This window comes from Poromitra crassiceps (genome assembly GCF_964638095.1).
Source record: "Poromitra crassiceps genome assembly, chromosome: 6".
NCBI classification, from domain to species: Eukaryota; Metazoa; Chordata; class Actinopteri; order Beryciformes; family Melamphaidae; genus Poromitra; species Poromitra crassiceps.
Window position 1 is genome coordinate 37,817,505 of NC_139627.1, and position 16,490 is coordinate 37,833,994.

Sequence of the window (16,490 nt, forward strand, 5' to 3'; positions counted from 1 at the left end):
GACAGACAGAGAGAGATAGAGACAGACAGACAGGCAGACAGACAGACAGACAGACATGGATCATAATAGGGACTTACTTAATGGAGTTATGTCACCACAGGAGTGAAAACAGTCATTCAACAGATCAAACCTAATACTCTAACATCTCTATTGGGAACATCTGCTAGGCCTGGGTGATGGTGTGGACCACTGCCTCATAAGCAACACAGGCAGCAAACCTGCTATGCTGTAGTGTTATATTGAACCAAATATAGAACAGACTACTAGAGCATAGGCTACATAATGCTAGCAATCCACACCATCACGGTTTTAGGCCTGGGTGGTCCAGGACTAGGTTGCTGTATCCTGTCTGTTTACCAGGCTTGGTGCATGACATCTATAGGCGGAGGCTAGCTCTGTTTAATTGAAAGTCTATTTCTATTCTGGACGCATGGCCAATAATATGATGAGTATACCTCACTCAGTGTGCGCTTATGGCTTGACACCCAGACAATAACAAAGATTGCGTCATGATAGCTGCTGATGCCCATTCAGTGAGGCTACCGCTATCACAACCCCCCGGCCCTCACCACAAAGGCAGGTCGGATCCATGGGTCGGATCCATCTTTAAACCAAATATCGAAAGCAATAGGCCATTAAAACATTTTTATGACAGCACGTCCAAATTGAAACCGCTGCGAGCCATCATCCTCTCGATTTGTCATAACATCGACAAGCATGGTGGGATCAAATGAATAATGTGAAAGGAGAAGCACTTACAGTGAACCTTGAAGTGTTCCATACCGGTAGCAGAAGTGTGAAGGTTTGGGTTTCTTGTCATGTTGGTGCGCATCTCGGGTGCATACTCGACGGTGTCTGCAGTGGAGACTCGCCCTGCCCGATCTCCTCTGACACACCGAGGAGAGAGAGGCAAGCGCAACACCGAGCAGCACCGCCCGCCTCGCTCCACCGGGCGGCGCTCTAGGTCCGGTCTGCAGATGGCAGCTTGTTGCTTGTACACAGTAGCTGAGTAGGCTACAGGGTCATTCCGTGACCGCGGATAGCGGAGCTTCGTTTCCCAGTGTATTTCTATGGTCTCCATAAATTATTTTATCTAAAGGAAAATACTTTTTGTATGGCCTTTGTATCATCATCATCATCATCATCATCATCATCATCATCATCATCATCATCATCATTAAAATGGCCTAGGCAGGGAGGCGGATCTAGTTAGTCACGATTAGTCTGTTAGAGTAGAGAAAGAGTTATGACATCACTAATGAAGATACTCATGTGTATTTTATGACATCACTGATGATGTGACAATGGATTTATGACACTCACAATGGGTAAGTAGAGAAACAGTTATGACATCATCACTCCGTCTTCATAAGGGACAGCCCCACCCTTGCCACTTTCAAAAGCAGTCTCAAAAAATGGCTGAAAACAAACCAGTCATGTACTCACAGGTAGTATGTTTTTCCTTCTTTTTCTTTTAGTGTATTATGTAATTTTATTTTTATATGAGTAATTGCTGCCATGTATTTTAGAGTGTATTGCTGCTACTTATGTTTTGCTTGGTTTTAGAGTGTACTGCTGCTACCACCTATGTTTTATGTATGTTTTACTATGTTTTACATTTGATGTTTATTGTGTTTTATGTTTTATGGGGACAACGGATGGAAATTAGCCTCGTGCTAAATCCGGCAATTTTTACACTTTTACTATGTTCCAGGTTTTAGTATCTGTTCTATGGTTTCTGTGTTCATAAATTTTGCACTGTCCCGCCCAAATAAACAAATAAATAAATACTGATGTCTCTATTAATTTATGACATTCAGCATAGCACAAGAACGGATGGATGCAGAGAGATGTGCCTGGTCTAATATTTTAAGTTACGTTACGGAGCATTCTGGAACATTTTGTCTAAAATAAAGGGTTGGGGCTCTAAGGGATAATTTTGTCCGAGGTCTGTGCAAGATACATGGTGGCCCTGTGAAGAGGCTCTGGTTTATGGGCCCCCTGAGCTCTTGGGCCCCTGGGCCTGGGCCCGGTAGGTAGGCCCGTTCGGTAATACATCCCTGTTGATAGTAACATACAACAAAAATCAACATTACACAAAAATGCACAATCATAAGGTAGATGTTTTGTGTTAAGAATATATGTATATATATAGGAACTGATTTGATAGGCTAGGCCTGATACTATGATGAAGTCCTGTCGCATGAATTTAAAGTCTATGGGTTTTACAGTTTTTTACAGTTTTATATATGTAGCCTATGTATATATATATATATATATATATATATATATATATATATATATATATATATATATATATATATATATATATATATATATATAATATAAAACTGTAAAAAACTGTAAAACCCATAGACTTTAAATTCATGCGACAGGACTTCATCATAGTAGCAGGCCTAGCCTATCAAATCAGTTCCTCAACAAGCACCGGGATTGCGAGAAATGTACAAGTGAAAGTTGAAACCACTCCAGAGTCGCCCCGGGCCTGGAGGCCTGTCGCCGAAAATGTCCCTGAATGTCCCGCAGAAACACATGGGCGGTCCCACCCCTTCGTTTGCTTTACTGACACCCAATCAGAGCCGAGCCGCGCACGGGGCCGCGCCCAGCCCTATCGGAATCGGAACGCGTGGACGCGCTGCCTGGCTGCAGGTAGACCACAGGTGTGTTGTATTGTCACGCAGTTTGAAGGAGACACACCGACCACACACACACATACACACCACTGTTTGAAGAGCTTTCTACTCTTAACCTGGGAATCACTGGTACATTTCAGTGAAAATGGTTGAATGAGGAATTTTCAGAGGAATTTTCAACTCAAGTGACTTTTCTCTAACTTTGTTGGATGGAGTGATTGAATCTCAGGCAGCGACCTGAATATTCACTTTGGATTACAGGTTATGTATGGATTGTGGCATCTTGTCTACCATGGAATATTTTAGCAATATCAAACGAGTGGCGCGTTTACTCACTATTTGCACACTTCTAAGTCTTCCATATGGGGCCAATGGAGAAATCCCACCGAAACCAACCGGCAGCGTCACGATTCTGCCCCCGGTCAAACCGGCTGATGGCCCTCAAGCCTTTCCGGATGCGGGGAAGGCAAATATGCCGGTGTTTACAATGGATTACCCAAGGATACAAATACCCTTTGAGATCACCCTTTGGGTGCTGCTCGCCTCATTCGCTAAGATTGGTAAGCAACAATAATATGTGCTGCTCAAATAGGCGACAGCATTGAGAAACACTGAGATAGGGCAGATTAAAATGTTGGTGATAAGTACACATGTAGCCTAATAATAGGTGTGACCTAGCCAGGCAGGAACCTAGCCAGGTAAGTTGGCAGTCAGTGAGTAGGCCTACATAGCAGAATTAGAGTAGAAAGCCTATTCCTCCACACTTGCCCTGATCTGTAATACACACAGAAAACAGATGCAGATTGTGCAGTGCATCTGGTTCCACAAAGAGACACTCGTTTAGAGACCACACCTGCATTGTGTGTCCAAATCCATCCACTAATGGTTCTTCTATGGCATCTCTCACTCTGAAGAATCATTTGCAGTTCCAGTTCACACACCTTTATTTTTCTTTGTTTATAGTAGCCTCTGAAGTCTGCTTTAAAAAAACAAAAACAATTTGTGTCTCTCCTCAGGTTTCCATGTGTACCACAAGATCACAGTATGGGTGCCAGAGTCCTGCCTCCTGATCAGCATCGGTCTGATCGTGGGTGCCATCATGCACTCTGTCCACGAGGAGCCCCCTGCTGTGCTGAGCTCCAATGCCTTCTTCCTGTACATGCTGCCCCCCATCGTCCTGGACTCGGGCTACTTCATGCCCACCAGGCCCTTCTTTGAGAACATTGGCACGGTGCGTTACAAACCAGTCGTGCTTTTCTACTACGTTCACGCCGGCCCACAGAAATGGCTGGGCCCCTGAAAAGGTCCAGTGAATGGGCCCTCCCAAAATCTGCTTTACTGATATCACTCAACTTACCTTAAAGAAGTACATTTCTCAGGTGATGAAGCCGGTGTTACACAGTATTTGGTCCCATCAGATTCTGTGCCTTGCCTGCACCGGCCGCCCATTTTGTACTTTCATACCTGCCAACACTCTTGACTTTCAATTTTAACCCTTTCTCCTGCTGTTCCCCTGATTTGTTTTATCCGATTAATCTCTCAATTTCGTAGTAGTGATACAAATCAAATGGCTGTAGCGGGCTTCGTTTTAAAGTCAGAGTGAAGTTTCTGATATCATATGAATAGATGACCTAGCTAGGTATCTCTTGATATCATGTTATGCTAGCTTGTCGGGAAAGGGGCTAAATAATGCTCCAAAGTTGGGCTACATTTTGGCGCAGGAAAAATAATGGTGAGCTTTTTGGTAAAAAAAAAAAAAAAAAATCTGGCCTCCATGGGCCTTGGCATCTACAGAGATTGCTGACAGAGCATAAGCATTTTAGAGGGTGGTGGAGAGACATTCAACCTGTTAATATGTTCTCATTTCATGACCCTCGTACAGGTGCTGTGGTTTGCGGTGGTGGGCACTCTGTGGAACAGCATCGGTATAGGGATGTCTCTGTTCGCCATCTGCCAGATCGAGGCTTTCGGCGTGCAGGACATCAACCTCCAGGAGAACCTGCTGTTCGCCACCATCATCTCGGCCGTGGACCCGGTGGCGGTGCTGAGCGTGTTCGAGGATGTGTCTGTCAACGAGCAGCTCTACATCGTGGTGTTTGGGGAATGCCTCTTCAATGATGCCGTCACTGTGGTGAGTGGGTAGAGGGAGAGCGTTTGAAATTATGCCACCTGTTTAGAGGAAAACATCCAGGCATTCGCAGTGTCACCCTCACTAAACAGCCCAGAGCAGCAAGGGGGGAGACTTGCTGCTACATGCCCGTTGGTCTAACTTGAATTCCTCTTGGCCACCGGCTTGTTATCATAGCATGCTGAGCAATGAGCAAGTTGCTGTTACGTTCTGTTGATGGTATTTTATAGTGTTGTTCACAACAGTGGGGTAAATAATCCTCTCATGACTCACTAAGAGAACTTAAAGGCCCATTATGTCGTTTTTCTATTTGGGGAAACTGCGCCCCCACAGTTACAGATGCTATCGTTAATACTACACTTCCCTTTTTGTACGTTCCGATATCCGCCTTATTTTACCGTTTCTGTGTGCACTCTGCGTCTACTTTGCTTACCTTTCCAGTGTTTATAACTGATTTGCTGGGAAAAATGGCTCCAAATATGCCAAAATGAATTGCAGAAAGGCGCTGGCTTCTCAAATACACACGTCCTGTCTGCACGGCACCTTAAGGTAAAAAAAAAGCGACATAATAGGGCCTTTAACATGCTTGAATATACTATACTGTACGTACTAAAACTTTTAAACTATAAAGAACCATCAACCCGACTGTCTAAGATCCAACTAAACACAATTAAGGGAAATGGCACTTCCAGGAGGATTTGTTTTGTGGTGACGACCTGTTTTTGCCGCCATTCTTTCACACTCAAAGGGCCCGGCTCAGGTTTCAGCAGATACTGTACCATGTGTTGACTCTCTGTTCCATGTTGCTTAGGCATGTATGAGTCGTGTGCGAGTAATACGCGTGGGTGGGGCCATTTCTTTGCATACTGGCCAGATTGTATAAAAGATAAATCATCTCAAAACGGAAGTCAGGGAATGTGGTTAGAGAGCAGCACAGTCCAGTGGCATGTTGTGAGTGCATTCAGATGCCGCCGAACCAGTTCCTGAGGTCACTGTTGCTTTTGGCTGTATGGGAGGAGTTAACACACATCGATAGTCTGAAACTTGACAAACAGGCTCATGCTAGAGTTTCCCCCCCTCTGTCTGCCTATTATGCTCAAACACACCCATCCACCCGCTCATACTAGCGCTGTGGCGCGAGAGCGGTGGGACTCTTTGTTTAGTACACACAGTAGCCGAGCTGATGCTTTAGAGTGAGGACAAACATTTACCCAGGAGACTGGGACAGCCCAGGCGTGGCCTCTACTCCCTTTGTGTTGCAGAACTACGCTGATGATCAGTGAAGATCTGATATTCGTTGAATGCACAAGCTATGCTGTAGGCTACTAAGAGTGCCACATCACTACAGTATATCACAACAGTCAAATCAAAACGAGGAACCCGTGCAGCCTGGCACACCAAACTGCTTTATATGAACGGCAGGAAAGGGGGTGCGTCAGTTTTCTAGTTGTATTGTGTCTGAACTGTCTGGTATGATCAGAGGCTTCCCGACTATATGGTTTCTTCATCCCTCCCGGGGCTGACCTCTTATCTTGTAGCATGAGTTATTTGATCCTTAATACATTGAGTAGTTATGGGAGCCAGATTAGGGAACTTTATCCCACCATATTAAGTTTGTGGGCAAACTAGATGATCTTTCCACGAATGAACTACCGTAGATTGGATTCCAACATTTCTCCCGCCAATTAAACTGTGGCTGCCCAATCTCCTCTGAACACCCCGGCCCGAAGAAAAAAAAAGTGAAATGTACTCTATCTTGTATCTGGTCTTTGCTCAAGGTATTCATGTAATTTCCTGTATTTGCAAATGTCTTGCTGCGTGGCCTCAATGTATTGGAGGCACTTCAACCCCCTATCTCCATGCAAAACCCATTCGACCACTAACATGACCATGGAACAAATATTATTCAGGGAAATGGCTGCCTATTATCAGCGGTATAACACAAACCCCAAAAAGAAAGGCGGTTGCTCTGGCAAATTATCCTTTTCAGTGAGTCATTCAATGTGCTCAGGGAAATGAGACTATCACATTGCAAACAGTGCAGTGCAAATAATTCATAAATCATGTTTTATCAGGAACACTGATTAGAGGCCACGGCCCCTGACACCACCCATGACCTCTGACTGTGTGTGTGTGTGTGTGTGTGTGTGTGTGTGTGTGTGTGTGTGTGTGTGCGCGCGCGCGCGGTGTGTGTGGTGTTTTTAGGTGCTGTACAACATGTTCAACTTTGTGGCGGAGATGCCGGTGGTGGAGCCGGTGGACGTGTTCCTGGGCGTGGCACGGTTCTTTGTGGTGGGGTTCGGGGGCATGGGCTTCGGCATGTTGTTTGGCTTCGTGGCGTCCTTCACCACGCGATTCACCGCCAACGTCCGAGAAATCGAGCCGCTCTTCATCTTCATGTACAGCTACCTGGCCTATCTGGTGGCTGAGCTGTTCGCCATCTCGTCCATCATGGCGTGAGTAGATGAGTAGAGAGTAACGCATCTGTCCAGATTGAAATGTGTGAAGTCCAGACATGGAAGAATGTTTTGGCACACTTTAATTTGTGAGATTAAAATCGGGTTCAATTTCTGGCAGCGGTACTTCCGGCTTGGCCAGACGTTCCTACAGACACAATTGGCCATGTCTGTGGGTGGGAAGCCGGTGGGGTATGAGTCCTGGTCACTGCACTAGTGCCTCCTCTGGTCATTTGGGGTAGAGGGGAACTGGGGGGAATAGCGTGATCCTCCCATGCGCTACGTCCTACCAGTGAAACTCCTCGCTGTCAGATGAAAAGAAGCAGATGGCGACTGTACATGTATTGGAGGATGTATCTGCTAGTCTACGGCTCTCCCCAGATCAGCAGAGGGGGTGGAGCAATGACCGGGACAGCAGGAGGAATTGGCAAAGTACAATTGGGGAGAAAATGTGAGAAAAAAATCTTAATACAAAATTAAAATAAGAAATTTGCAATCAGAATAACGATTAAATTCGCGAGAATTTCTTAGATTAATATGAAAAAAGAAGAAATAATAAAGAGTTTTTTCTTGCAACTTTGTTGTTTTTCTCTCGCAACTTTCTGATTTTAATCTCATAATTTATATTTTCTTCTCTCAGAACATAAATAAAAAATAAAAAAACGCCTAGCCTACTGTCCTAATACTATTCCATAGTTCCGTCACTACAGAAGCATGCAAAAATAAAAACCAACATGTGTGTTTTGCGTGTGTGCAGCATTGTGACCTGTGCCCTGACCATGAAGTACTATGTGGAAGAGAACGTGTCACAGCGTTCCTGCACCACCATCCGCCATGTGGTCAAGATGCTGGGCACCATCTCCGAGACGCTCATCTTCTTCTTCCTGGGCGTGGTCACCATCACAACAGAACACGAGTGGAACTGGGGCTACATCCTCTTCACCCTGCTGTTTGCCTTTATATGGAGAGGTTTAGGTAAGGAGAGGGCGGAGGCGCCTGCGTCATGTTGCTTTCATTTGGTGTCGTCTGTCTCTGGCTCTGTTGTCATCTGTTTGCCTTTGTAAATGTGTGCTGAAAGTCTGCACAAACATCCAGTTACTTAAAAGACCCCATGAAATGGCATCTGTACGTCCATGATTTGAAGCATTTCCTGTTGAAACAGGATGTTGGGGGCGGGACATGCAGTTAGGGATCGTTCACAAGTCTAAACCAGGGCCAGAACCAGGGAAAGAATTTGATGAGAGTGGTGCGAAGGGGCGGGACTGTTAAAGCAGCTACGAGCAACTTTTTCGATTGTTATTAAACAGTATAAATTTAATATCAATGCATCACATCTTACCTCTAATAGTCGACGAGACCAACGCGGAGTAGTCTCGCTTGAGCCCCGAGTGAATCGGCCAGTGTAGTCTGTCTGTGGCCAGGGAAGATCAGGAAGTGAAATGAAACGGTTTGCAGCAGCCACTTCGGCCATAACCACAAAATAACTTCCAAAAAACCTGTTAGAATATAACGAGAGATGTTCGCGAGAGTATGCGTGGCGTTCACATTGTTTATGTTATGTTGCTAGGCAGCGCGAACGGCGAGGCAGGCAGCTGCGTTTCACTTCCGCGTTTCACTTCCGGGTAGCCGGGCCGGCGGTAAGGAGAGAGAGAGAGAGCCCCCTGTTGACGCGAGTTTAGACAGACACAGACTTAATAATCATCCAAGGGAACAATCTCCAATTCACACGGCTTTGGTCTCAGCTAGTATTATAGGTAAGATGTGATGCATCAATATTGTAATTATACTGTTTAATAACAATCGAAAAAGTTGCTTGTAGCTGCTTTAATAATCGGATGGTTTTTATTGGTTAAAAAATTATATTTGCACCTAGGCACTGGTGCAGCATGAGGTCAGAATGAAAGATACTCTGTAATGGGAGTCTTCACATTTGTTGATGAAAAAGTCTGCTTTGACAAATGATGTTTAGCCGATGTGCAATGCATAATAAATTACTCTAGCGCTACAAGCAAGATATGGTGTGTGGGTTCTTTTCTATTCCTTTAGTTTATGTTAAAAACTCTGAAACTAACTTCTTTGCTTTTTTGTATCTCTTCTCCGCTAGGTGTCTTGGTGCTGACTCAGATCATCAACCCTTTCCGCACCATCCCATTTAACTTGAAAGACCAGTTTGGTCTAGCCTACGGTGGCCTTCGAGGTGCAATTTCATTCGCCCTGGCCTTCACTCTCCCGGATAACATTGGCCGCAGGCAGCTCTTCATCACTGCCACCATCGTTATTATCATCTTCACCGTCTTTATTCAGGTAAGGGGGGAGGGTCTGAGTTAGTACTAATATTCTCGCAAGGGTTTGTCTTTGTAACTTGTGTCTTGGGGATACTTCTACAGTCTATAACATTAACAAATAGCGCACAGTTAGGCAGTAGAATAAAATATAAAGCTTGAACTTTTATTGTAGTCTGTAAGGACAGTGGTCCAGTCTGTCTGAGAGAAATAGCTGTCTTCTCATGCCTATGTGTTACAGATGTGCAGATGAATCTTACATGTCTCTTCTCCACAGGGCATCAGTATCCGACCCCTGATTGAGTTCATCAATGTCCGCAGAACCAACCGCAATGTTGACACCATCAATGTAGAGGTTCACTGCAGGGTATGCCACAGATTTCAACTGTTGTACATTAGTGGACATTTGCAGCATGTTTCTGTGTGCAGTGATAACAACTTTGACTTGACCTGCAGCTCATGGAGCATACCATTGCTGGAATAGAGGACCTTTGTGGACAGTGGAGCCACTTCTACTGGAAGGACAAGTAAGAACTCCTCTCTTCAAATCCTCCTCCTTGCCATCATAGGATAATTGGTTGTCAGACAACTGACAGATTTCAGTTGGCCTTCACTGGCCATTCATTAAACGGGATTTTGAAAGAACCTCCTCCCAGGTGAAACTGGAAGTGAAAATACAGCTTTAGTTTGCTTGTTGTGCTCTACATTTCCCTCTTTGTGGTTTGTGCTTGACATTGCTATTGTTCATGCTGGGAATGTGTGGGAATGTTGATGGCGAGCTAGACTTTGGTGTCGTGTTCGGTTTCCTCCATCAGCAAGGCTGATATTTGTCTCTAGCTGCTTTTGTCTCTTACGTTCCCTCCACTGTTGGTGACGTTAGACTACATGAAATGAAACTCACAGTTTAACTAAAGTAGTTAAATTCAGATGTGGATTGTATTTGTAGTCTTTTATTACTTTATTTTAGTCATTTTGAGGTGCAGTTAACTACTGCAACTACACCTACGTACATTTGGCTAGTAAAAAAAAGAGTGAGAATTATATTATGTGTTGTGTGTATGTATTTACTTGTAATCCTTTTACATTCCTTACACTTCTTCTCGTGACTAACTCCAGATTATTTGGTTTGTGTTTTACATCCAGAGTGTGGACAGACACAGTGATGTGGACATTATAAACATAGTCAAGACAAGATTATTTGCACTTAATTTCAAGTTTAACAATCAGTGGTATGTTTTTCAGTCCTGTAATTTTGACATATGACATTGCAGATGTAATGTTTGAACATATTTTTCTATAACTGTAAATCTTAAAACTACATTTTTTTGAGAATAGCTTTGTGTTTTTCTTCTAGTTCTTCTAGTTCTAATTTTTCCAATGAGAAGTTATGGATTTCATAAAACTATTCTACTTTCAAAGTAATTTATTCTTGCTTGCTTTTACTTATTTCATCCCTCTCCTTCCCGGCGTCCCGATCTTCCTCTTGGCGTTGTTGCTGACACACTTAATATAAACATACGCTCATCATATGTATCTTGTGAAACGGGTTTTTCTCCTCTCAGAATTGACATGTGAAGTTGGTTATACTTGTCATAACATGTTGTGAAGAGCACCCCTGTCTTAACCTTTTACCCTTCCCTGCTTGAAGGATTTTGACAAAGTGTGAATATTGGATCATAACAGCCTCTTGTTTTGCAGGGTCTACACATAGATCTTTGTATCATACAGACAGTGGAGCTAATCGGTGTAATCTCCTTCGTCCAAATGTCAGGTTTATGAAGTTTAACAACCGAATCCTGCGTAAGATCCTGATCCGAGACAACCGGGCCGAGTCCAGTATTGTGGCTCTGTATAAGAAGCTGGAGCTGCAGAACGCCATGGAGATCCTGGACACCGTGACTGGAGACATCAGCGCCGCTCCGTCCTTGGTGTCTCTGTAGTACGTGTCTTCATTATGTCTCACTCAACAGCAGGCCTCCTCTGCCTCATTGCCTGCTGTTCTGGTCACAAAGGAAGAGCAGCTAAAATCATTGCTCTCTCTTTTGTCTGTCTTCTAGTGAGGAAAAGAAGAGCTCAGCTAAACCGAAGAAGAAGTTCCTGGCTGCTGCTGACCTGCAGAACATGCATGACATCCTGTCCAAGAACATGTACAAGATCAGACAACGGGTGAGATGCTGACTGACTATTCTGGGCTGGCTGTGTTTACGTTATTCTGCTATCCTCAACTAGTGCATTTTGTGTGAATGAAAAGTGGGTATGAAGCGCATTGTACTTCCATAATAACTAGCTGGCTCTTGCTGCCGCTTACCAGCAAACACTCGGGTACAATTCTGACACACTTAGCAGAAAGACAGACAATGTGCTCCCATAGTGACGACGGCTACCCACTTTTCCACTGGGCCTTTCTGCATTTGCAATTTAGTTGCTGTAGTCAACTTCCGGCTGCCTAGATGGAAACTCCTCCTCTTCTTCCTTGTGATTGGACGGTTCAGAAAAAGCAGCCCATGTCACGTGTAATTCTCTAAAAAGCAAAGATTTTCCACTCTTCTATAAAGGAGCCAGGTGCAGCACTTCACTGCTTTCTGTCCACCTTGTGGCCGCGCTCTGCATTGCTTTTGATTATGAAAAAGGTGGTGTGCAGTAAAAGAAAAAAAGAAAAAAGGTAGAATAAGCCTCTCTCTGGCAAAGTTGGGCAGAAGTCATTTTCACCTTAGAAAAGCAGATTTTCTTATTTACAAATGCGAGTGTTTACACTTTGCTCCAGCTACTGAAACCTGCAGGCTGTTTTGCATAACCACAGGGTGTGTTTCCATTTGTGATCTCACCCTCAGAAAGGCTCTCACTAAAGCTTTGATGTAGACAAACAGGGAGTACCATGTGTTTCTGTTTTAGGGAGTGAGATGTCTGATTTGCCCATCTTTTCCAATCTCCCATCTCTCTACTATTCACAAACTTCTCTTCTCTCTCTCTCTCTCTCTCTCTCTCTCTCTCTCTCTCTCTCTCTCTCTCTCCTTCTCTCTCTGTGTTATTTGTTAACATACTGTGAGTTTCATGTGGCATCTGGCCACTCACAACCTCTTAACAGGTCCAACAGCCTCCCATCAGGGCGAGAGAGATGTTGCATTTAACAACAGTCTGTCTGGTTTTGTTTTGGTGACACTGATGAAAACACAGCATTTTGAAGTTAAAGGAAGATGATATCAAATTGGTTTGTATTCTCTACCTATCTGTCCAAGTCAACCTCTTGCAAAGCAAACATTTTATTTCCATGAGACAGATCAATAGTAGCGTGATCTATGAAGAACAATGGCAACCGGGTTTCTGAAAGGTGGCTATGTTTGTTTTAGGACTAACTACTAGCTGCAGGATAGAGCTCCTCATAGAACTGCTGTTGACAGAGATGAGTGATGAATGCTGCATGAGGGAAGGCAGTATGGTGGCCTGTGAAGTCCAAACAGAGCCACGGAGTCTCTCTCCTCTTGGCTCAGACAGGTGTCGCCAGTTGTGGCTGCGCAATCTAAGTATCTGCTGTGTTGTAAAAGAGTTTAAAGACAGTAAAAAGGTTGTTGAGTGCTGTTTCATTGTTAAAGCATCTATTAAAACTCCACTTGGCTCTCGTTGTGATCTTCAGGGTCTGTTTGAAGATGAACTCTTAGATTAGAAGAACTGTGGCTTGCGGGTTTACGGGTGTGCATGTCCAAAGTGGCATCTTTCTACCGAGTTGTGCAGGTTTATTTTGGAGTCATCCTTGCTGTTATGTTGTGTGTGTCATGTATGTGTTGCATCATGTGACTCTTATGTTTATTTGTGGTCAGACGGTGGCGTATACCAGAAGGAGCGCCCTGCCCAACGAGAGCCAGAACAGAGAGATACTGATCAGACGCCACGCCAGCATCCGCCGCAGCCTCCGGCCTGGCAGCTTCCAGTCATCGGTATGCAGGAAACCCTAACATATGGCTGGTGGGGATGGGGGGGGGGGGGGTATCGACTGGAGCTATCAGATCAATCTGGCTACATTAATTCTCCTTAGCTTCACAGTTAAATATATGTGATTGAATGCAGATTTTAAACTCGTGAATTACAGGTTAATTTTCTTTAGACTATTAATTTTAATTATTAATTTAGCTTTAGACAATAAAGATGGAAGTATCTCAAGTCAAACTTTTTTTTAAATTCCATCTCGCATTTATCATTCTCATTAACAATCTTCCTCTCCATCACTTTCCATCCTCCCCCTGTTGTTTTATCCCCATCTTGTTCTCAGGTGGTGCCCAAATCCCATAAATACTTATCTCTGCCTGCTGGGAAGGATCTGGACTCCAAGTTCCCTCCTAAGAGAATGAGCCACACTGGTAAGCTTTCCAAACCTTCTGTACTGTCTGGATTATTATTAACTATTAGTTTTCATATCTGAGGTAGAGACAAGGAATAAGCCCACTTCTCCTGATGCTAAGGCATAACAAGTAAATGTGGAACACACATGCACAGACACTACACACACACACACACACACACACACACACACACACACACACACACACACACACACACACACACACACACACACACACACACCAGTTGCCTCATTTTTAGCAATGGCCTTCTCAGTGTTATGATGCATCTACCAATTGTATGAACACATATTGTGGGTGTATGATATGTTTGATTTCACGATCATGTTTCCCTTTCCTCTCCCCGTCTCAGATCAAGAGGAAACCATGTCGGAGGTGGCCTACCCCCCCAGACGCTCCAGGTTTGGCCGATCCTCCTCCAGAGCCATGATGCCCCTACACAGGCTGGACACCCTACCAGAGGCGCCCTCTGTCAACGTGCTGGATGAGCGCAGGCGGGGGGGAGGCAGACCCGGACAGGGCATGTCCCGAATAAACTCCTCCTCCAGCGATTCCCGTGTCCCCGCCCCTCGGCGCCACCTCGACCCTTCCGTTGATCGTGGCAACGGCTCCTCGGACGTGCTTAGAGACGGGGGTGAGGAAGCAGAGCAGGAGGAGCAGCAGCCCCCGGCCTGGGCCACTGAGCCCAGAGAGCGTGACGACAGCAGAGCACGGAACCCTCTGCTCAAGCGGCCTCAGTGGAACCCCAAGAAGCCATAACAAGTCCTGGGAGGCCTGGGCTTTCAGAAGCAGCCGGACTGCTACCGACTGTCTCAGGTTCTGCAGCAGCACCAGGGTGCCTAAAATCTAAATCCAACTGTGTTCATTCAGACCCCCAGTAATTCACCACCGGACTGGTCCATTCATTTCCCAAGAGAAGTGAATCAAACTGAGCCTACTGTTACAGCAGTACTGGCCCTGCAGTACTGTGGTACTGAAGTGAGCTGCCAGCAGTGTCTCAGTGGACTGTGGTACTGAAGTGAGCTGCCAGCAGTGTCAATGCATTGAAATACCTTGAAACGGAGTAGTGTCAAACGCATCAAAAGCACAATGCACTATAGTGAGGGAATTGTATACTAACTAGTATAGACAGTGAATCATTCTCCAAAGACAAGAGATTGTTCTATTCAAGTTAATATTCATGTACTGTATAATGTGATTTTAATACGTTTTACCCACCTGTAGGCTTTTTAAAAATGTTTTAAACAACATAATTTAAACCATTTTAATATAAATGATTGCTTCCTTATTCAGACATGTAATGTAAATATTGTAGTTTTTTGTATTTTTATTGTCTATTATGTGCGACAGTTGTAACCGCGAGGTTACATGTTCTGTAAATAGTCCATTTTAGTTTAACATCAGGAAACGTTACTGTGTCGTATATAGAACTCTTGGGACGAAGTCCTGGAGGCTTTCTGTATGTCTGTTACACTGATGGACCTCGACAACCTCACATTATTTTTTTATCCTCGTGTAATAAAATGTCTATCGTCCAAAGCTGTATTTTTATCACATCTATCTGAAGTTAGTAATATGAATGAATGATTGCTGTAAGTTATTTTTACTAACTCAATATGCTGCACCTCTTTGAACCTAAACCACCTGGAGCGTTTGGTTCTGTGGTTAAACAATATACATGGGAAGACAATTTACATGATCTGTGTGTAACAGGATAACGTGAATTAACATGTAATCTATTTTTTTATGTGCCATTTACCACCTTTTGTCAGCACTATTTGGCACTAATGCAGAGTATACTGGATAAAGAAAGATATAACTTTATAAATCAGACACTAATGGCAGAGGCTATAGAAGAAACAGAAAATAGGGGCCTACTTTTAATTTTAAACAGTTATACTATGAGTTTAATGTAATGTGCACACTAACAGCAATGTCAACTTTTCTTGTAAAGACTATCTTTTCGTATACAACTCAAAGACCAAGGACTCAAAAATAGAAAAAGAATTTTATTCGTTATGACTTTTTCTGCCTTACATCATTTGTAATGTACAGTTCTCGGGTCTTTAAATAACAGTAGTAACTCAGAATACAGCTGGGTCCCAATTACAAAATGAAGGAATAATTTCTTTAAATGTTTGCTTAAACCTGCCCCTAAGATAAATTGGCAGATTTGAATATCTGCATAATTGTTAAAATCCAAAAGTAAAGTATACTAGTAATAGTACACATTTGCTTATATACCACCATGGGAACCATTTCCGAAGCAGTGCATTTTGGAGAGAAAAGTGGCACAGAGGTAGATTGGAGTCAGATGCCCGTCTTAGCATCCCCGAATCTATTTGGGGGGTGACTGGGGGTTGCATTGTCCACACAGGGAACAGTTTCATCTTATCTGTGATTATATCTAAGTAGTACTCTCTGGAATGTAAAAAGCAGGGTGCCATTTGTCTTCCTGTGTTAAGAAAATAGTGTATTTTGGGACATGTAGTGCATCACCAGTGCAATAAACTCAGGGACTGGACTGTAGTGGTTATAGAATTACATTAGAGACAAGGTCTGTATTGTTTCTAATCTTGTTGTCTCAAGAAGCATGTTGTGCCGCCAAGAACACATGA

At 43.9% G+C, this 16,490-nt stretch overlaps 1 protein-coding gene across 1 annotated transcript; it reads left to right on the forward strand.

Annotated features, from left to right (window-relative positions):
* The first annotated feature begins 2,724 nt into the window (after positions 1–2,724).
* slc9a2 (solute carrier family 9 member 2) lies at positions 2,725–15,399 on the forward strand. The gene is made up of 13 exons (XM_083638642.1): positions 2,725–3,214; positions 3,671–3,885; positions 4,537–4,785; positions 6,988–7,238; positions 7,996–8,213; positions 9,343–9,542; positions 9,798–9,887; positions 9,977–10,047; positions 11,292–11,459; positions 11,578–11,686; positions 13,336–13,452; positions 13,785–13,872; positions 14,225–15,399. The coding sequence occupies exons 1-13, from the start codon at positions 2,923–2,925 to the stop codon at positions 14,629–14,631; spliced, it is 2,475 nt and encodes an 824-aa protein (XP_083494768.1). The 5' UTR covers positions 2,725–2,922; the 3' UTR covers positions 14,632–15,399.
* Positions 15,400–16,490: the final 1,091 nt, after the last annotated feature.